Genomic DNA, 21,501 nt, shown 5'->3' with positions numbered 1-21,501 from the left:
AAAAGGGGGAAGCACCCTAAGTGTCCCTTGACAGATGAATGGATGAATAAAATGGGGGTATAAACGTACATTGGAAAACTATTCATCCTTAAGTAGGAGGGAGATTCAGACACAGGCTACAACATGGATGAATCTTGAGGACAGTATGCTAAGTGAAACAAGCCAGACACGAAAAAACAAAAAACACTATGATTCCACTTAAACGAGGTACCAGAGTAATCCTGTTCATAGAGACTGAAGGAAGAAAGGGGACCATCAGGAGCTGGGGGAGGGAGATGGAGAGGTCACGTTTCATGGGGACAGAATTTCAGTTAAGGAAGGTGAGAAAGGTCTGGAGAGATGGGTGATGGTGATTATTGCACAATAACATGAAAGTACTCAATGCCACTGAACTATACACCTAAAAGTGGCAAAAATGGTAGATTTTACGGTATGAATATTTTATGAGAATTTTCAAAAATTGTAAAGATTCCAAAGGAAGTTACAGAATTACTCTCAAATGCAAATGGTATGAGTGTCCATAAACACCACTCTCCCAAAGTCAGTAGTTCTTACTAAGCTGGCATTTTTTTTTTTTTAATTACTCATGATTTGTGAATGGAGATGTGTTTCAGGGACTATATACAAAATTATCATCTTTTTGAAAAGGAAGAAAAAGCTTCTATTAGACTGTCAGAGGGGTTTGTGACCCACAAAAGTGTAAGAATCATTTTGAGTGCCCTCCACCTTCCCCCCAAGCTCTGTGGGCTTCACACAGGCTGAGACCAGACCCCCTCCATCAGTAATGTCTTAGGAGCCCACTTCACCTCCCTTACCCCAACCCCTCCCTCCCTCCCTCTCCCCACCCCCCACACCACTTTTCTATTTCATCCACCTGGGTTGTTTAAATACTACGTAAAGTATATTCTTTTTTATTATGTTATGTGAGTCACCATATAGTACATCAGTAGTTTTTGATGTAGTGTTCTATGATTCATTGTTTGGGTATGACACCCAGTGCTCCATGCAATCCGTGTCCTCCTTAATACCCATCACCAGGCTCACCCATTTCCCCCACCTCCTCCCTTCTAAAACCCTCCGTTTGTTTCCCTGGAGTCCATAGTCTCTCATGGTTCATCTCCCAATCCCGATTTCTCCCCCCCTTTTTTTCCCCTGCCTTCTCCTAATGTCCTCCATGCTATTCCTTATGTTCCACAAATAAGTGAAACCATATGGTAATTGTGTTTCTTTGCTTGACTTCTTTCACTCAGCATAATCTCCAGTTCCAGCCGTGTCGATGCAAATGGTGGGTATTTATCCTTTCAGATGGCTGAGTAAGATTCCTTTGTATATAAGGACCACATCTTCTTTATCCATTCATCTGTTGAAGGGCATCTCAGCTCCTTCCACAGTCTGGCTATTGTGTCCATTGCTTCTATGAACATTGGGGTACAGATGTCCCTTCTTTTCACTACATCTGTATCTTTGGGGTAAATTCCCAGTAGTGCAATTGCTGGGTCTTAGGGCAGCTCTATTTTTAACTTTTTGAGGAACATCCGTACTGTTTTCCAAAGTAGCTGCACCAACTTGCATTCCCACATGAAGTATATTCTTAAATATTCCTTGAATTCATTGGCGAAGCTTTACTTTTTTTTAAGGGAAGTGAGACCTTGAATTCACCCAAACTTTAGCTTTTTTCCTATTACCCTTCTTTCCCTGCATGATCATATTGAGCAGGCCCCACTCTAGCTCGGGGCCTGGGGCCCAGAAGGTGTCAAATACCTATGCGGTGATTAGAATACTCCAAACCGTGTTCTGTAACCTTACATAATTTTTGGCCAGATTACCTTGCTGGTTTCCTATCTTGCATTTCATGTGGGCAGAATTTTCACAAGCCAAAGACCCCCGCTCAATCCCTCTGTCTTCCCCGGGTGGTGGTGAGGATTCCTGGCAGGGTAAGCATGACAGAGAGCTGCCTCTCAAAGGAGGCTTCAACTTTGAGAAAATCCAGGGAATGAAAACTGGGGCCAACTTACTTTCCATCCAAGTAAATTCTGAGACTTTTTTTTTTTAACAAAATGCTTTTATTTCTATTTTTTAATGGAATGCATTGTTAGGTTCTTGCGTGAACTATCAAAAGGCATTGATAGCGTTTGCTTTAACTCTTCCTTCCTGGTTGCAGAAAGGGGGTAGAAAAGATCTGCTGAAGTCAAGCACAGCAGAAGCCACATGGCGCGAGGCAGTGAAGGGGTCACCTGTGGCGCAGGTGCACGGAGCGTGGAGTGATGGTCAATAGTCATCGTAGTTGACGTTGGCTCCATGCCTGAAGCTGTCAAGGCTCTGGGGACCAATCGCTGCATCCTCGTCATAGTGACGTTGGTAGTAATCATAATAGTCATGCCCATTCCGACCTCTGTTAAGCCAATAAGTGACATCATCTTCAAATTTCTGGGGAAAAAGAGAGAATGGATTTTAGGACACATACTCCCCCTAGAACACATCTTATGCCTGGCTTTTCTCTGTGATGGCTTTTCTTCGGTGATTAACAGCTCTTACCAAGAATCACTGGTCATGATGGTATTCTGAGCTCAGAGGCCAACAAAGCCAGCTAAAGAGTATGGATAAAAGCCATCATCGGGAGGGAGACAAACCATAAGACTCTTAATCTCACAAAACAAGCCGAGGGTTGCTGTGGGTAGGGAGGTAGGGAGAGGGTGGTTGGGTTATGGGCATTGGGGATGGTATGTGCTATGATGAGTGCTGTGGAGTGTGTAAGCCTGATGATTCACAGACCTGTACCCATGGGGCTAATAATACATTATATGCTAATAAAAAAATTTTTTTTAAAAGCCATTGTCTCCAAAGGAGTGCACACCCAAGCCCTTGAAAACTTCTACCCTGTGAGTTCTAAATATCCTCAACAAACATTTTTCTCTTTTTGGGGACATAAAATGGACAACTCCCAAAGATAGTGATAGCTTGGCCTGACCTCCAGGCGCTGCACACATCTTAGAGACATTGCCTTCTCTCCCTGTCCTGTCCCTGGCTTGGCCCCCTCCAGTGCACAGAGTAGATGCTTGATAAATTAAATCAGCCACCACCCTAGCGTGGTAGAGCCATGCGTCCTTGCAGTGGTGTTAGTTAGAACCTGCACGGTTGCACTTACTCATTCCACAGTCGTTGATTACATGGACCCAGCATGTCAGTGCTGTGCTGGGCACTGAAGGGCCACCCAGAGCAAGCAGGACAGATTCCCTTGCCTTCATGAAGCCTACAGCAGCTGAGAGACACACGAAAAGAGACAGTTGCAATTAGCAGGAATAGAAGAGAAGGGGAAGAACTGAAGAAAGTGAGAAGCACAGAAGGACTGGCAGGTTTCCAGCTGGGGAAGCTTTGCTCTCGATGCCTCTCCTAAAGGGAAAACTAATTCTTTGTCGGTAGTGAAAGTGCAAGACGAATGCAGATGGCTGCTCGCATGGGTTGATGCTGACAACTTGGCGAGAGGTTTGGTGTGAGGCCACAAAGGTGGGGACAAGAGAAGGATGACCTAGGGAGGTTGCAGGGTACCTAAAAGTTTGGGTCCAATTTTTCTCGAAATGTGGCCAGTGAACCCCTGCGTCCAAAATCTAAGGATGCTATAAAGTGTGAGTTCGCAGGCACCCTTCCACGCTGTCCGGATGGAATTTTCCGGTGGTTGGGTCGCAGGCATCTGAAGCTGGTAGGCCTGGCCTCGCCCGTGATGGTGTTCTCTGTGGTTAGCCACTTTGGGTGAGGAGTAGGTCAGCTTGTGCCACGCTAGTGAGCACCGCCCTGCCCCTCCTCTGTTTGCTGAGCCCCAGGGGCTTTGGCTTCTGCTCAGTTCCTCCCCCCACCACCACCTCTGCCATGAAAGCCAGAATGTTTGCTTTCCTCACAATGCTGCAGCTTTTCCCATAGTGAAATCATCTTTCCCCTTGGTTTCTTGCATTTTATAATCGTGTTTGAAGTTTTGGCAAAGCTCAAACCTTGAAACATCAAGGTTTTCAAGAAATTAAAGAAATGTTTTGCGGGTACGGAAATAACACAGACTCATACTTTACAGATCGATACGTGGGAGTGGGACAGAGGAAAAGGGGGATCATAACTCCACTGCCAAAGACAACTGTAACTGACATTTTGATATATTTCCTTCCAGTCTCTTCCGTGAATAGTTTTTAAAAAGATTTATTTATTTATTTGACAGAGAGAGCACAAGCAGGGGGAGTGGCAGGCAAAGGGAGAAGCAGACTCGCTGCTGAGCAGGGAGCCTGATGTGGGGCTCGATCCCAGGACCCCGGGATCATGACCCCAAGCCAAAGGCAGCCACTTAATTGACTGAGCCACCCAGGTGCCCGGTTGTGAGTTATTTTAAAGACTCCCAGGTAAAATCGTGCAGCAAAGTTACACGGGATTCTGGGATAAATTTAAGTCCCAGCCGTTTTGGACAATGACTTCTCTGGAATCCCGTTTCCCACTCATGGTGGGAGAGATTCCCATGTGCGTGTGGTCTGACGAAAAATTCCAGCTCATATCCCTGTAACCCGATGGAAATGTTACCCAACGCCAGGGGGGCACTTGGTCTATCATGGGGACTCATCCTTTTTGAAGTGAATTCCGAAGCCTAATTTTCTGTGCCCTGTTTCCCAGAGCCATGACTCTGCCCCCAGCACGCTGTCCTGGGGGGAGCCAGGCCTGGATCCAGCAGGTGGAAGTACCCACCGCTTCATCAAAGCCCCTGTAGAGGAACTGCTGGTACCACTGCTGGACCTCCGGCCGGGTCCGGTCCCACAGCTGCCGCTTCTGGCGCCTCGGGCTGTTCAAGAATTCCTTGGCCTTGCTCTCGTCCATCGCCACTTTAGTCTTAGCTGGAGCAGGTGCTGAAAGGATCAATTCCCCACCCCCCAAAGTACAAAGAATGAGTTCTGTTCTGATGGGGGCGAATCACTAGTATACATATCCCATACCCCCAGCCCACCCTGCCTAAGATCGCTTTGATTTTCACTCTTACACCATATGTGATAAAACACAGCCGCCCGTCATCAGTCTCCATGCCCCTGGGTCGTAAGCTCTCCATTTGGGCGCAGCCATATCCAGGGGCACAGACTAGTCCTCAACTTCTAGGGCACGGGGGCAAGACAAGATGTCTTGTCCTCTGCAGTGACTCACCAGGCCTAGACCCCAGGCCTCAGGCAGGGGCTGATGGCGTACCCCTTAAGCATTTAGGAAACATCTGGATGCCTAAGACCATACAAGTGTATGTTCCTTGCACGGGCAAACCGGTGAGCACCGTGCTTGCTTAGGAGATCTCGGGGAAAAATGAAACAATGAGCCCAGGCCCAGCACAGCAAGCTCTCACCCTGGAGAGACGGGGCCACCTTGGGACACGCTCTGCAGACCTCACAGCTCACCAAGGATTCAACCGAGTCTTGACAGGTACTGGCCCTTGCTTTAACACCTAGCTTCTCCCAACGTCTTCCCACTGTGGTCTCAGCTGTTTAAAAGGCACCGGTTGTGCGGGCTGGGCTCAGGGAAAGCAGCTGTGTCCCTGTGTCTGCCCCTGCTCTGGGCCCCCCTCATCTATACAGCTGGACTGGCAGTCCCCAGTGTTGCTGTGAAGGCCCCACGAGCTGATGGGAGTGAAGTGCCCGGTGTGTTCCTTGGGTCACATGGATAAGGAGCCATAAATGTGTTCCTTCACTTCCTGTTCATCTGTGTCCCTCTCTCGGGGCCTGTTACTACTCTTTTGTACATAGTACGTGCTCAATCTGTATTTCTAGGTTTGACTTGAATAAGGGCTGAGGGTGTACACCAGGATTTGTGATTATCCTGGTGGTCTGCTCTCTCCCACCTCTGACAGGCTGGCCGTTCAAGAACATCCATCACCCCCAGGTGCCTGGGAGGAGCAGGCTGCCCAGCACAGACATCAGGGACTGGCCAGAGCCTGGTGGGCGGCTGGAAATGCTAAGAAAGATTCTGGGAGCTTCCTCAGGAGCCCCCCATCCCTGCGAGGGGCCCCAAGTGCTCAGCCCCCGGGGGTTCTGGGGGGCTGACTGGGAAGCATGTGAATAGCACTAAGGAGCCCCACATGGTCAGGGAGCAGACTTGAACCTGTCAGAACCCCCTTCCAGCTGGGTGGGGTCCAGGGAAGGAAGAATAAAGGATCAAAGGTTCACATTAGAAACGTTGCCACACTCCTAACTACCAAAAGATAGAAAACTTCTTCATTTTATGGCAAAGATGACAGTTTCAAGGGAAGACAGCCTTCACAAGACCACACGATTGGTCCAACTGATCTACCGGATCATGGCAGGCCCAGAACGTGCGTGGCTCCCAGCCTGTTCCGTTTCTACAGTGTTTTGCTGCTGGCTACCCGTTCATCATAGGAGTATTTTCTCACAACAAGTGTTAGTCACAAAACAGTTGTTTCTGTTCCGCCTTGCCCCCAAGGGCTCACTGGATATAGAGTACCAGGATAGTACTTTTCCAAGTCTACTTCACCAACCGACATCTTATGTGCTCTAAAGGATATGCTTTAAATTTAGATATGTGCTCCAAAGGGTTTCATGTTTCCAAAATACACAACATGCAATGAACAACGCTGTTTCTTTTACTTTGGGGTCTGTACTGACAGCTTTCACAAAAGCATATGCAAACTTTTACCGACAGTATTATTTACCTAATAAAATGCCTCACACATACCCACAGAGTAAGCCCTTCAGATCTGCCAGCCTTTCAAGAAGTAAACACTTTGGTGTTTCAAGCACAGGACCCCAGCGAGCACACGCAACATCGCCTTTCATCGCGACCCGCTAGGAACGCCGCCCTTCTCCATGCGGAGTGTCCTTACCTTCCTGCTTTTGAAGCAGCAGCTTGAGTTTATTCCCACTTACGCCACCTAATGGAAGGGACATAGAAATCATGTCAGAGTCACACTGTACCCTTTAATTTCTCAAGTGCAAGAATCAGAGTTGGAAAAAGTCCCTGCGTGCCCCCGTCTCCATCCCGTAACCTGGCGGTTTCACAGTTTTGCTGTTTGCCTCATTCCCCGTCATGCAGGAAGAGCAATTCAGGTTGCTCCTGGCTCAGACCGATGACAATGACCGTGGCTGACCAGGGCCATGGATGATTTGAGCTATTCCCAGGAGAAATGACATTGTTCTTTGAGCCCCTTATGTCTTATTATGAGTCCTGGGTACCCGGCACGTGTAAGAAACCTGCAGACTTTCCCTTTTTGTGGTATAGCGAATGGAATAGTGTTCCCCCCCCCCCCGCCCAAATTCATATCCATCCAGAACCTCTGAATGTGAACTTGTTTGGCAAGAGGGCATTTGCAGATGAAATCAAAGATCTCAGTTAACTGTGAAGGAGTGGTATCCCGCTGGATGTGAGATGGGCTCGGAATCCGATGGCTGGGATTGTTGGAGGAGAGGGAGAGGGTACAGAGAAGGTCTCCATGGGAAGACAAAGATGGGCAGACACTGAGAAATTATGCTGCCACAAACCCAGGAACGCACCTTAGCTCTTCATAAATTCAGCTCAGTTTTGTAGCTCGTCTGGCTCATCTTCCAATGAGGCAATATTGGTACCATTTGCTCTGATTTTGACTTGGTTATGACAGTATTTCTAAGCAGCCTAAACATCTGACTAGGAAATAACATGCCTGGCCTTGTAGGATACCTTTCTATTGCTGCTGAGTAGATGTGAGGACCTATAGATACCTCTGATCTAAGTTCTATGTGAAGGTACAAGGCTTGTCCCATGAAAGGAGAAAAGCCTCAGAAGTAAGGGGCAGAGCATGTTTAGGTGTAAGGAGCTGGTCTGGCCCCAAGAGGGAAGGGGTGGTGTCCCCCTTTTCAGGCAGGTCCTTAACCTCCCCATCCTTGGACAGACCCTAAGGCCTGTGCTCGCATTTGCAAAGAGGTACAGTTTTCTGGGAACAGGAGCCATAGTTCTGGCCAGACTTTCACCAAAAGTGTCTGGGACCAAGATAAGATTAAGAACCACCCACTGCTTAAAAAAATTTACTATGTAACCTGGGGAGGGTCTGGGCGGGGGGGGGGGGCGGGGACCATGCTTGTGGCCAAAGGTCACAAATTGGCTACCCACAGCTGAGTTTTACCTGTGTTTAATGAGCGAAACCAGTGTTTACAAAGTTTGAATTTGAATGGCTCTGGGCCCAAGCCCCTCAGCACACCCCGTGGTCCATAAAGAACCATTTCACCTATTGGGTCTCTGTAGGCATCTGAAGTTGAGCACTACCCAACCGCCTTTAGCGTAGGTATGCCAGCCACAAAGCATGGTTGGAAAGAGTCTCTAGGAACAAGGAATTTGGGGGGGGTGGTGTACAGCATACATTTACTACCAACAACACTCTCAGCTCCAAAACTGGGCACAGAGATTAAAAATAAAACTACATTGCACTTCTCAGTAAAGCATTACTAGTAACTTTCACTAAAAATGTATAAACTTTGTTAAAAATTTACCAAGCCTTCAAATGATTTGATTACAGATATTTATAATACATACATTTTAAACTATGTTAACTGATACAATTGGAAAAGATGAGTCAGCAAATAGTTTCCAGAAACAGCCCTGGCCCATAGATTAGGGCAAAAACTAAGGTTTCCAATACCTGGGCAGCCAATCCAAAGATGGGGGGTGAGTCACCCCAAGTGTTTCCCCATCAAGAGTAAATAAGCAGAGATAGGCATTTGATGGAGTTCCTTTAGAGGGGATTATTTAATTAGAATGGAGTGCGACTGTACTTAAAGACTGTACTTCCCATCAAATGTTAAGAGTCAATAAAGAAATTTATGAACACATTTGCCAAAGCAGACAGATACATTCCTTGGCACAAATATTAGCATTCATTAATATCTTAACCCTGGTCCATCTCTAACAGCAGCGCGGTACACACAGAATTAAGTGTCGTCCCTCCACCTGTTTGTCTTCCGTAAAAGCCCTGGAAAATAAATGAATGAAATGTGGCCTAATGTTGAAATAGACATTGGAGTTAGGCATCTGCAATCTCGTTGCAATTTCTAGCAGCAAATGTTGTCACCACTGTTCTAGACACTTGATCTTAGCCAAAAGGCCGAGAAGCGATCACCACTGTTCTAGAAATGAAAGCCTCACCAGCTCTCAGCTGTACAACAGAAAGGCACAGAAAAATTAGGAATTTTTGAGTTGCCACTGTGCCAATCATTACACACTGAAGTATAAATAAATATTAATACTTGTGATCAGACACCAAACTAAATTTGCTTGAAGAAAAAAATGAAAAAATGAATAGCTGTGACTTTTTCCCTACAGTATGGATTTTTTACCCTGATATCATCAGTCACTACTTCTAGGCTGCTTATAGACACTCCTGGATTTATTAAACCTGGTACTAGATCTCTCAGCAAATACAGAATTGCAGGATGCCCCCTTTGAATGTGCTAACTATTAATAAATGACTCAAGAAGGAGCGATGATCATTTTCTCCATTAAATATATTTGGGTGTTGTAAGGAGCCACCTGTGGGACTTGATACATCAACATTTTCATTTTATGTCCTAAGAACTTTCACACTCCAGCTTCAACGATGATAATATTTTAATCGATACCTTCGCTGCATTCTTGGTACAAATAAGATAAAATACAAATTTGAAAGGCAATGGCTTACAGCAGGTGCTCCCTCCTTTTATTCAGATGTGTTTTTGAAAATGGGAGGGACAAAGTAGGAGAGGCAGATCGATCATGTAATTGACTAGCCTCCCCTGTGTCTGTAACTTAGAAGGAGAGCAATTCCCCCTACTTGAACAGGTCCCCCACTGCTCTGGAGACCTGGAGCTTTGGCCTCAGGGCTCCTAGGGCAGATTAACTCCCTCCCTTCCACCTGGAATTTGCTTTTCCATACCTGTTTTGAATAATCAAAGTACAGAAGTAAAGCAATCCAGTGTGTCTTTCATTGTCGTTAGCCATCTACTCTGTAGGGGGAAAAGCAGCCGTCTCACGGGCAAGCCTTTCATGCCTTCTGGCCCCTGTATCCTTAGCAGGAGACCTGGGGTCACCATATGCCTCCCAGAGTTGTGAGGCTCAAAGGTGCTCATGCAGGCATGAGGCCACTAGTGAACCATAAAGGAGGCTACAAGTGGAAGGTAGCATGGTCAGGACTCCCAGGGTTCAGATGCCTGCACCCCCACCAAACTACTCCATTTGGGGGATGTGTATGAATATGCTCATTTTATACGGAAGAATTTTCAACCGATTCACTGAAGGCTCCGTGAAGCACAGAAGGTTAAGCATTTATCCTTTAAGAGCATTTCCCCCATCTGGGATGTGAGGCCTGTGCACAGTCTGGCAGACCTGGAAAGGGACTCATTGGGAAGTGCCTGGTAAGGAACTGCCTGGAAGGGCAGCTGCGTAATGCTGCTTTGGGATAGCCCTCCATCCTAGAGGCTCCCACCGCCGAGAGCTCCCGTTAAGCCCCTTACATTAGGTCCCAAACACTTCCTGCCCCTCCTCTGGACCTTGGGCCTCATTCTTTCCCAAGGTGTCCAAGCCATATCTGAGACCCTGCCCTTGACCCTGGTACTCCGTCTGCTGGCCCAAGCGCGCCACTCCAACTTGTGCAAGTGCAAAACCCAAGACCCCTGCCACCCTTTTGGTATTTGTCTGGGCTCAGGTTGGGTCTCTCCGCCCTCGCTCCATCACCGACCACCGTCCCCAGCGCCCTGTCGTCGCCCCACTTACCTGGGCCCAGGCAGAGCAGCAGGAGCAGTGCCAGCGCGATCAGAGCTAGGACGGTGGGCCGCGCGGATGAGGCGGCCATGGCTGCAACGGGAGGGCTGGGAGGAGACGCGCGCACTTCGAGCCGCTGCACGAGAGGACTGAGCTAGATGGGACAGGGGTGCAGGCAAGCGGGCGCTCCCTACTTTCCAGCCGGGGCGGGACCTGCTGGCCGGGCGCTGAGCCAACGGGCCGCAGGCCAAGCTGCCGCTCGGAACCCCACTGAGTTCCGCACTGCCCGCACCCGGGTCACGCTGGCTGCCCCTCTACGGGGGCGCCGCCGCTCGGCTCCAAGGCCACGGACGCGCGCGATGCCGGGGCCACCGAGGGCCGCGGGGGTAAGGGGAAAGGATGGGGAGATGGGCCACCAGGTCCCAGCTCGGGTTTCTCTCCCTCTTCCCCTCTCGGCCGGCTGCCTATTGGATGGCCCGCTCCCGCTCTCCCGCTTTCCCCTCTGCGCTAGTGCTTCCCTTCTTCCCCATCTCGCTCCCTCCCAAGCTCCCGGCTTCAGGCCCTGCTCCGGCCTTGGCTTCTAAAGTGGCCTTTGGAATTTCCTTCATTCCGGGAGTGGCGCTTAAAGATGCTTTTGGCGGTGCTGTATTTTGTGAGACTTTGAAAGACTCCACAGTCTGGGTTCAGAGCTGCAGTTTAGGAAGACGTCGCCCCCCAAACTACTCTAATAGAAAAGCCTTTCAGAAACCAGGAACCTGGTGAACCCCTGGGTGTTAGCAGGACAAATGGGTCCTTCTGTGGGCCCCATAATCTGTGCACACTTAGAAGATATTAAAGGGAGGCCCAGGGACACCGTAGAAGTGCCCCTCCCCCCACCCCAAACCAAACACAGAGACACTAACAGGCAGTTGTCCCAGCTGATCTTGAGCTGGTCACCTGCATTTATAAAAATGGCCATGTGGCTACATTCCCTTTATGGACCCTTCCCACCTAAAATCTGCTTTGGACTCAGCTAGATTGCTTTTCTGAAGCTGGTTTCTCATTTTTTATATCTTCCCATGGTCAGTGATGACCATCCTGCCATAGGATTCACTCTCCATGCGATACAGCTGGCTGTCCCGAGCAGGCAGGGAGAAAGCACCGTCATTCTGAGCTCCCGGAGGCAGATGGTAGCCCAGGGAGAGAAAGTGTGAAGTGTGTCACAGAATCACGAAGACCTGAGCCAGAGAGAGCCTGAAAGGGAGGGTCACACACCTAACGGTTGTAAGGAAATACTCACCAACCCTTGGGGGACCTGAGGAGTCAGGGAGAAGGAGAAAACCTACAGTAACAAAACGTGGTGGGTTTCCTTTAGCCCAGGGATGAGACATTTGTTAGCAGGAAGAAAACCAAATCAAATATAAAGCCACTGTCCTGTTTGGATTGGTTTAGGACATACATTAAAGATATTAATTGTAATGTCTCATCTTGTGGACATCATCCCGTCCACGCTCCAAATCTCCGGGAGGATATGCTTCGAACATAACATTCAACTTCTCTCATAACTAGGATCTGGTGAGAACTGAGTTCATGACCCCATAGTATGGACAGTAGCCACCTCCCTGGACAGTGTCCTTTTTCTGTCTTTTGGGTGCAGACCTACATTTCCTCCCCTCACCCATCCCTTCCCATTTTCAGCTGAAAATGCAGAACAGTGATATTTTTTTCTCTTAATTCAAAGATTCCAAGGGGAAAAAAAGGTCTGCTTTAATCAGCTTATACAGTTGTAGCTTTTGAAGACAAAGTGATTATTGAATCCTAATATTTTATGAGCCTGTATTTTTTTAAAAGAACTTTGATTTAAAAACAAATAAGCAAAAAACCAAAACAACAACAAAAAAACACACACCAAATAAGCACTGATGTCACATTGGTAAGATAAATCAAGTATCCTATAGAAAATATTTTAAAATAATTGCCATAGGTGGGAAGAACATTTCCTGAGATGAGGCTCAGATTCCTTTCCCCAGGATGCTCATTCAGGTGCCACTTCCAGAGCGATCCAGCCAAAACCCTGGAGCACTGAGGAACAAGCAGCATCTTTCACAGGGAGTGCGGTGATGAGAAGACATTGCCAGAATGGTAGACGGAAGCACAGTTGACACTTTCTAACCAAGCAGATACACAAGATCATGTTTACTTGCAAAACTTGAAAAAAAAAAGTGGTTTCCAGAAAATTTTATGATTCCCGGGTAGGTGGGACATTACACATCCCAAATTATGACTGATTTCTCCATCTCTGCCAATCAAGGAGACGGCCTCTTTGGGTAAAATGTCTATTGAAATATAACATAATCCAGGAAAGTGTGCAGATACATGACATCGTGATCAGGAAACAACTTTAACCCTCCTGGGGCCCATCTCCATCACCCTTACCCCAGAGGCAGTGTACCTTGATGGTCTGAAGCAATCATCCTTTAAAAAAAGCTTTAGGGGTGCCCGGTGGCTCAGTAAGTTAGGTGCCCGACTCTCCATTTCCGGTGGGGTCATAATCTCCGGATCCAGCCCCTCATTGGGCTACATGCTCAGTGGGGAGTCCGCTTGAGGATTCTCTCCTTCCCTCTCCTCTCCACGCCTCCCAACTCATGCTCTCCCTTAAAAAAAAAAAAAAAAATTCATTGATGTTTCATTTCCTTAAAAAGGAAAAAAAAACCCTCAAAATAAAGACTTATGGTTACCAACAGGAAGATATTAATTACTAGAAAGAGCCATTAAAAGCATCAGATTTGTGGGGCGCCTGGGTGTCTCAGTGGGTTAAAGCCTCTGCCTTCAGCTCAGGTCGTGATTCCAGGATCCTGGGATCGAGCCCCGCATCGGGCTCTCTGCTCAGTGGGGAGCCTGCTTCCCTTCCTCTCTCTCTGTCTGCCTCTCTGCCTACTTGTGATCTCTGTCTGTCAAATAAGTAAATAAAATCTTCAAAAAAAAAAAAAGCATTAGATTTTTGACTGTGTCAATTGAATCCAGTTCAGTTCTATTCAATTCTGTCTCAATGTGTATTTCTCAAAATGCTCACTGGGCATCCTTCGCCTCGACCATATTGCAGAGGGACGTGTCTTTGTCCCACTAGTCTTGTCTGCCTTCCGCACGCCGCTAGTAACATCTTACCACCACTGATAAAATAGCCCACAGCTCTTGCAACTATGCATCCCACTGAGTCCTTTGTTCATATTCATTCCTGCCTTGTCCAGGATTACTTGGGTCCTGCTTGGTGTGATTTCTGTGTCTCTCCCACACAAACATGGGATAATCCAGCTGTCATGCGGGGTGGCGGCTGGGAAGGATTGGGCCCCAGTGGCGGTTGCTACAGCTTCCCACGTGTGATGGAAGTCTCCGTGTTCCCCATGAGGTAAAAAGCCCCTTTCATACACCGTGTTTGGTGGCCGACTTTCCTTTCCTCTGGGACAAATGAACTCGGGTGCTTCCACTGGAGACTCTATGTCAGTTCTTGATACCAAAGTTCCTTTTCACTTGCTTATTTGACAGTATATATGAATACTAATTAGGTATGAGGCACTGGGAAAAGTCCTTTTCTTCCTGTGTACCTAAATTTGTCCTCCCGCTCAAGTGCATGCCTCTCCTTTCTCCCTCTGCTCGAGCTGGTCACATTCTTTATTTCAGTGTTTTTCAAACTAGGTCAAAAAATCCCGGGGTGCCCATTACTGCACGCTCCTGGGTCAGACTCCAGGGAATTCTAATCCAGTCCATCTCGGGTGGGCCCAGGGGTCTGCATGGGTTGTAAGAAGCGGCTCTTCGAGAGTGCTGATGGCCACAGTGCTCTCGAGTACCATCTGAGACTCTCAGCTCACAGGGGTCTCCACAAAACTTGCCTGCTCCCCTCAGTCTGTGCCTGGCCTCCCTGTCCCTACACTTTCTGCCCCCATTTACCAGACCAGTCCCAGGGGCTTAATTTCTGCCATTTGGCACAGCAGCGGAGAACACAAGCTTTAGGTTTCAGTTCTTTCCTTGTTGTGTACTAACGATGCTCATAAATCGCATGTCCTCTGTGGTTCTGCTGAATTTGAGAAATACCATCTAGCATGTTGATACCAGAAGTCATGTGTAGAGAGCCTGGTATTCAGTAGGCACCCAAGAAATGTTTAGAAAGGTTATCTTTCTCAGAACTTCCCTGTGACCTCTCTGCTCAGGGTCTCTGTGGGTCCTCCACTCACCCTGCAGCCTGGGCCAGGGGCTGAGGAGACTTTGTTAGGGATGGGTCCCCATCTCCCCTACACCTCATTATTGTACGTTATCAGAGCCCTGCTGTGGCATCCTCCACCTCAAAATGCAACACAAACCAACTTCCTCCCTCTCTTTCTCCTAGTTTACAAGAAACAAGGTTTCTTGTTTGTTTCTTGTAAACTACTACTCTAGTAGTAGAGTGTGTTGAATGATATCACAGGGTGGGGAATTCTACAGAATTCTGCAGAACATGGGAAAGGGAGCAGCATCTGACACGCCACTGCTGTTTATTACAAGAGACCTCAGAGACAAATCAACCAAATACAGTGTGGGACCCAACTTGACTCTGAGTCCAAACAAACCAGGAGTAAGAACACAATAGGGGAAATTTGATACAAGAGACTTGATAATGGAATGGGTGTCTTATTACTATTGTTGCTTTTTTAGGCATGAAAATGGTTTTACAGTTACTTTTAAAAGCACTTATTTGTTAGAAATGCCTACTGGAATATTTATGGGTAAAGTGATCTGATGTATGAGATTTGCCTAAAAGTATTTCAGGAAAAAAGACTGGCAAACATTGACAATGCTTTTGCTAGGAAACCACTTAGACATGGCTTGAACCCCACTGGTGATGTCTACAGAGGATCAGGATACTATTTTCTATGTGTATATGTGTATATACATTTCCATAATCACAAGTTTAAAAAAAAAGAGAAGCTTAGTGGCATCCCATTGACTATAGAATATATAACACAACACATGTCCTTCAGACTCTCTATTTAGCCTTAAAATATGGCTAATAGTTATTTTCATCCCTTATACATCCTGTAAGTTTTCTGAGTTCCCCAAAACTCAAATTCTTGAGTAGATTGTTTTCACCTTCAGACCTTCATGGCTTCACCCACAACATTCCCATTCTCTGGGATGCCATGAAGCCTACTGCACTGGTCACCTGCCCCTGCAGGGCTCAGCTGGGGGGTTCTTCTGTTCCACATGGTGTTGATGGAGCTCACTCAACAGTGCTCAGTTGGCAGATGGGTTTCCGTGGACAGTCCTGTAAAGCTGTGCTCCCATGTCTGGCATCTTAGTGGGGTTATCTGCTTAGTGGGGTAGATTCAGCTGAGATTGTCACCTGAAGGGCTTCCATGTGGCTTCCGTGCTGATCTCTCCAGCGTGAGGATCTCAGGATGGCTCCTAAAGGGAGACCCAGAGCTCCAGAGACACTATTCTAAGATCAGTTGTTCCAAACGGCAAGAAGACAGAACTGCCAGTATCTCAAGGTCTTGGCCTAGAAAGTGACGTGATTCTGTGCCACCATCTTCTATGGATCAAAACAGTCATAGGACCCATCAGTTTTCAGGGCTGAGAGGGACAAAGATGTCATTTCTCAATGGAGAATGTCAAAGAATTTGTGGCCATCTCTAACCCACCATAACCACCCATCCTTCAAGGCCAAGAGGCCTCTCCTTCTTCTTCCTTTTGGGCCAGTAGTATGTTTTCTTTTGAAATTTCTGTAACCTTTAGGTCCCTCTGAATGTTTCCCCATTCCACCTTGGATTTATTTGTGTACTTTTTCTTTTCTCCAATGGATTTTAAGATTTGAGCTCCCCAATCTGTTTGCCTTCATTTTTTATGATCCCATAAAATGGAACACTCAAAAATATTTGACGAATGAATAAATGTTGCCTTCTAAAAGTGAATCTGTGGTCACACAGGTCATGTATAAACAAGATCATCTTGTATGTTTTTGTTTTTTATTCTAAGTGTGACATCAGAGAAATAGATGTTCCACATAACAAAAGCTCATAGCAGCCACTCGCTGATAGTAATGAGGAAGGACCATTGCATAGAGACCCCTGCCAAATGCCAGTCATAGACACTGTCTACACCTAGAGGGTGGCAACTGGGGGGTTAATTTTACTGCTCAGTGGTAGGTCTTCAAAACTCCTTTCCTGTTTATTAAGCATATTTCCATGATGGAATTTTAATAACTTCTGCCATTTCCAATAACTGAAGCCAAAGGCAAGGAAAATGGGAAAGTTTCCTCTCAATCTAAAAAAATATTGAGAAACACAAAGTCCTTATTATGTACAGTTCTGGCTCCCTGAAAGGCTCTGTAGAAGCAGGGCTCCTTAATTTGTAAGCAGGCCTCCTGATGAGGTGCCCAGTACACCCCACGGGCAGATGTGGTCCTTAGTGTAGGTGAGCATAAATCCTCTGCTCGGGAGTCTGGAGACAGCCAAAGAGTTTTTGGGAAAAAAAAAAAAAGGTTATTTGTATCCCCAAGTGACCTCCATGAGATAGGTGATGTGATCATAATAGACCAACGTGTGGAATGAGGCCAGTTTTCCAGTCTCTTCATGTCTTAATATGCAGCATCTTGACCCAAAAGATCCTGAAAGCTGGAGGAGACCACGGAGCCCCAGAGCAGCCTGGCACAGTGAAAGGGCAGCCACAGATGCCCACATTAGGACAACTCCTTGCACACATTCTGCAAATTCCTTTTACTTGTGGGGCAAAGGACCCTGGTGGGTTATTCATACGAAGCCCAGGCAGACACTCAACAACTGCACACAGAGTATGGGTTTTATAGGAGGAGGTCGTGGTCCCGGAGGTGATGGGCAGCAGCACTGGGGACCAGGACCAAAGCCAGAGGTCTGCTGCCCCAGCTGGGTCCTAGGGCAGTTGGGTATCAGCAAGGCCAAGTCACCACTGGGTGCTGGTGGGACATGCAGATGCCAAAGGAACCGACCGGAATCTCTGGACCTAAGTGATCTCTGGCTTTATAAATGACTCAAAGCAGTCCCCTTGGCTTTTAACAAACATTTGGAATCCCAAAGATCAGGGACAAGGATCGTGTTGTGGTGTTTATCCTGTGGATCTTGGGGCGCTGCTGATAGAACCCTACTGAATTCTATTTGGGGCCAAATAATTAGAGCTCCAACAGTGAAGCACAAGCAACACCTGCACCATCCAATCTGCAGAAATGTTCTGATCACTGTTGCTCTTAACGTTCATGTCCTTTTCTTTTTGGTGGTGTTGCATTTTGTTACCTATGCATGTTGTTAATGACCGAGCACAGAATTTTAAGAGAGCCTTAAACGTGCACAGCCAGAGAGAAGATGTCATCCAAATTAGCCCCAGGTGAGCATTGGAGATTTGTATCTTCTGCGAAGGCACTGTATCTCCAAGAGCTCTGTGAAATAAAAAATGTGAGAAGGCAGTAAGAGTAAAAGAGACTTCATTCATTGAGGGGAGAAAGTAGCAATGCCAACCTCCCCTCCAAGCATGTTACCCATCCTCGACGCCATCAGCATCTATGGGGACAAGGAGCTGCCCAGGGAATGCAAAGTCTCTGGTTTAAAGTCCACTTGATGAGTCCCAAGATGGTCCTGTCCAGCTCCTGCAGGGTGGGCAGGAGCAAACCTCCCTTTTCCAGGTAAGGAAGCCATGGGCCAGTGGTTGTGACTTGCCCACAGGCGGTTGAAAGTTTCCTGACTCAGTCCATGCTCTTATGTTGCTTGAGTCCATTTGCATTCCGGGCTCCCCGGCAGTGCTGGGTGCTGGGCGCTGGGAGGAGTGAGGCCAATCCTGGTCCTCAGGGGCTGGTGGTCTGGTCAAGGAAGCAGCAGGTGGACACTGACATCACCAGAGCTGGCACTTGGATTTTGCCAGCTGTTTAAAAGCTACCCAGAACCCGCATTTTAAGGATCCCAAATAATCGAGATTCATCTTATTAGAAACAAGAGTGATAAAGGCTTCTAGAAGTGATTGATAGTCCCTAGAGCACCTTCACATGGAGTTCATCATTTCGAACCCATGGTTCAAGGATGATGTTCTTCCTCTCTGCCAAGTATGCTGCTGCGGCTGCTTCTTCTTCTTCTTCTTTTTCTTTTTTAAAGATTTTTTATTTATTTGACAGGGAGATCACAAGTAGGCAGAGAGACAGGCAGAGAGAGAGGGGGAAGCAGGTTCCCCACTGAGTAGAGAGCCCAATGCAGGACTAGATCCCAGGACCCTGAGGTCATGACCTGAGCTGAAGGCAGAGGCTTAACCCACTTAACCCACTGAGCCACGCAGGCACCCCCAAATATGACTCTTTATCTTAAGATTCTGCTCAAGAGCCTTGTCTCACCCAAGATATTCACACAGGAAATTTCCTTTTCCCTTTGATGTTTATATCCTCTTAGTATATTAGTTTGAAATAGTTTAAGCATTTGCTTTGTGATCTTTAGTCTTTGCTCTGTTTTCTCCCCTAAGTTTGTGTGTTTCAGGGAGGGTGGGGGGAGTTGCTGTGTATTTTTGAGTCATTTTTCACACTGCATTTGTCAGACCCCTCCAGGCTTTGGATATCCACTCCTGACTCACTGTTTACTCCCTGACCAGTGAACTTCATCCTTGGAGAGCCGCCTGGTGCTGCAGGAAGGGGTGGGGGAGCCCAGGCTGCTGGAGCAGCTCCAGGGGGAGGGGTGGGGGGGCTGCCATGGAGGTGGTTCCCAGCGGCCCTTTCCATTAGTCCTGTCTCTACTTTGGGGGTTCTGGTGGTAGGGGAGCTCCTGCACCCAAGCAGGAGTGACAGCAGTCATAGGCCACAGCCCCTGATGGCCACTGGGACCACTGGGTGAGCCTGTTATCTTTCTATCTGCTCTGATGGGCCTTGGGCACCAGTCCCCAGAAATGCAGCCCCAGGGCCCAAACAGTAACGAATTTCTCAGAGCCCCACTTCCTCTCGTGCGATCGGCTGAGTTACTCAAATAGAACTTTCCAACTCTTCCCAGCTGCCTCCAACCCTGAAAACTGAGTCCAAGAACATCTACATTCTCTAACGACTTTATTGAGCTATCACTGAGGTATAGGAAACTGAACTGCACATATTTAAAGTGTGTAATTCAAAGAGTTTCAACAAATGTACGCAGTTGTGTAACCACCACCTAATCATGACAGAGTATTCCAACACTCCAAAAACGTTCTCTCGCACCCCTTTGCAAGCATTCCCTTCTCCTGCTCTCTGGCCTCTGGCAACCACCGACCCACTTTGTACCATGGTGGATTTGCCTCTTCTAGAATTCCATATGAAGGGAACCATACGGTGCTCACTCTCAAGTCTGGTTTCTCTCGCTTAGCATGCTGTTCTTTAATTCATTCGGGTCACTGAGTGCATTGGTATAATGTGTTCCTTTTTACTGATGAGCTTTATGAAGAGTCCACTGTATGGCTATGACACAATTTATTTATTTATCCATTCACCAGCAGATAAATACTTGTGTTGTTCCCATTTTTTGGCCATTAAAACAAAACCGTTAGGAACATTCCCATACACTTCTTGTGTGGACACATTTTCATTTCTTTTGGGTAAATCCCTGGCTGGCAATGGCTGGGCCATATGGGAGTGTGCGCTTAGCTCCATGTTTTAACCTCCATAGTGATCCTGAGGGTGTGTGAGACTGTCTGTTCGTCCATTACATGGGCATAGGGAATAGTGAAAAGCCAGTAAGTCCCTGTCTTTAGGGGGCTTACGGTTTAGAGGGAGGACGTTCCTCAGAAAAGCATGTCAAGTTCTGGCAGGAAGTTGACTAGGCTTCATGGACTCTGGTAGGCCATGTCATGAAGACTGTTCACGAGAGCAGGCCACCCTACATTCCTCTCTGTGAATGCTTCAGATGGTCGGGATTCCCCACTCCATGGAGAAGCCATTCCCCTTCTAGAGAAGCTTTCATCGTTGGCAAGTTCATCCTTACTTGGGCTGCTGTCCATTCTCTCTTATGGACTCCCCCCACAACCCACGAACCCACCAGACTATTCTTAGCTCTGTCTTTTACATCAGACACTCACTTCCTCTGCCGTGTTCTTGCCTCGCTGACCCTCACGAGGCCATTTTTAGGCTGTCATTCAGGATGACTTCCTTGCATCCCATTCTCTGTGACATTCCCAGCTTACCTCCCGGGATTTTCCTCTGAAGATTACTGGGGACTGCCTCCAGGAGGTCACTGCTTTCCCTTTGGGGTTGTTGTCAGACTGAGCTGAAAGCCCTGTTCACAGAGTCCCTGTGTCTCTAGGGCAGTGCCCGTCCCCACCCTCTATGAAAGTTCAATTCCAAACCACTAACCCTTGCTTGCTTGTTAGTTGGTAACTACGGTTCATAGAGCCAAACCTTGTTGTTTCACTGCTGTCTAGTTGACTCTAAGCCTTGGACAGAAAGATAAGCATAACATACTCTATTTCAAGGACTCCCCATCTTCCATGCCCTCTTTACTAGAAGCTTCCCCACACGCCCTTGCTCCTGCCCTGAGTGGCCGTGGCGGGTCACTTTCTCCTCCCTCATTTTCTGCTCCCTTTCCACCATCTTCTCCTTCAACTGGTTTAGTCCTGATATTAACAATATTGACATAAATTCATAAAAGGAATACACGAGTTTCGGTCTTCTTGGTTTTGATTGCTTTAGAAAGAAAGGGATACTACTGTGGCCAGCAGAACACTGTGGGCAGGTGAAATCATTTTCTGTGGGTTTTCTGAGCGTGACCTGCTGGGGAGGGCCGCAGACCATGCCCCACTGGTGGG

The 21,501-nt window shown here is 47.4% G+C and overlaps 1 protein-coding gene across 1 annotated transcript; it reads right to left on the bottom strand.

Moving 5' to 3' along the window:
* Nucleotides 1–2,232: 2,232 nt before the first annotated feature.
* ECRG4 (ECRG4 augurin precursor) lies at nucleotides 2,233–10,922 on the bottom strand. The gene is made up of 4 exons (XM_032842414.1): nucleotides 10,735–10,922; nucleotides 6,845–6,892; nucleotides 4,717–4,874; nucleotides 2,233–2,427 (listed from the first exon to the last, which is right to left on the bottom strand). The coding sequence occupies exons 1-4, from the start codon at nucleotides 10,811–10,813 to the stop codon at nucleotides 2,269–2,271; spliced, it is 444 nt and encodes a 147-aa protein (XP_032698305.1). The 5' UTR covers nucleotides 10,814–10,922; the 3' UTR covers nucleotides 2,233–2,268.
* Between the last annotated feature and the right edge of the window lie 10,579 nt (nucleotides 10,923–21,501).

The sequence above is a fragment of the Lontra canadensis genome, unplaced genomic scaffold (genome assembly GCF_010015895.1).
Source record: "Lontra canadensis isolate GAN:19392208 unplaced genomic scaffold, GSC_riverotter_1.0 scaffold130, whole genome shotgun sequence".
NCBI lineage: Eukaryota > Metazoa > Chordata > Mammalia > Carnivora > Mustelidae > Lontra > Lontra canadensis.
This window is presented reverse-complemented; position numbering and strand designations above follow the sequence as displayed.

Coding starts and splice junctions, on each gene's coding strand:
- ECRG4 (XM_032842414.1), bottom strand. CDS start 10,813: ATGGCCGCCTCATCCGCGCGGCCCACCGTCCTAGCTCTGATCGCGCTG. Junction 6,893..10,734: donor GCTGCTCTGCCTGGGCCCAG/GTAAGTGGGGCG, acceptor CCCTTCCATTAG/GTGGCGTAAGTGGGAATAAA. Junction 2,428..4,716: donor ACAGGGGCTTTGATGAAGCG/GTGGGTACTTCC, acceptor CTTTTTCCCCAG/AAATTTGAAGATGATGTCAC.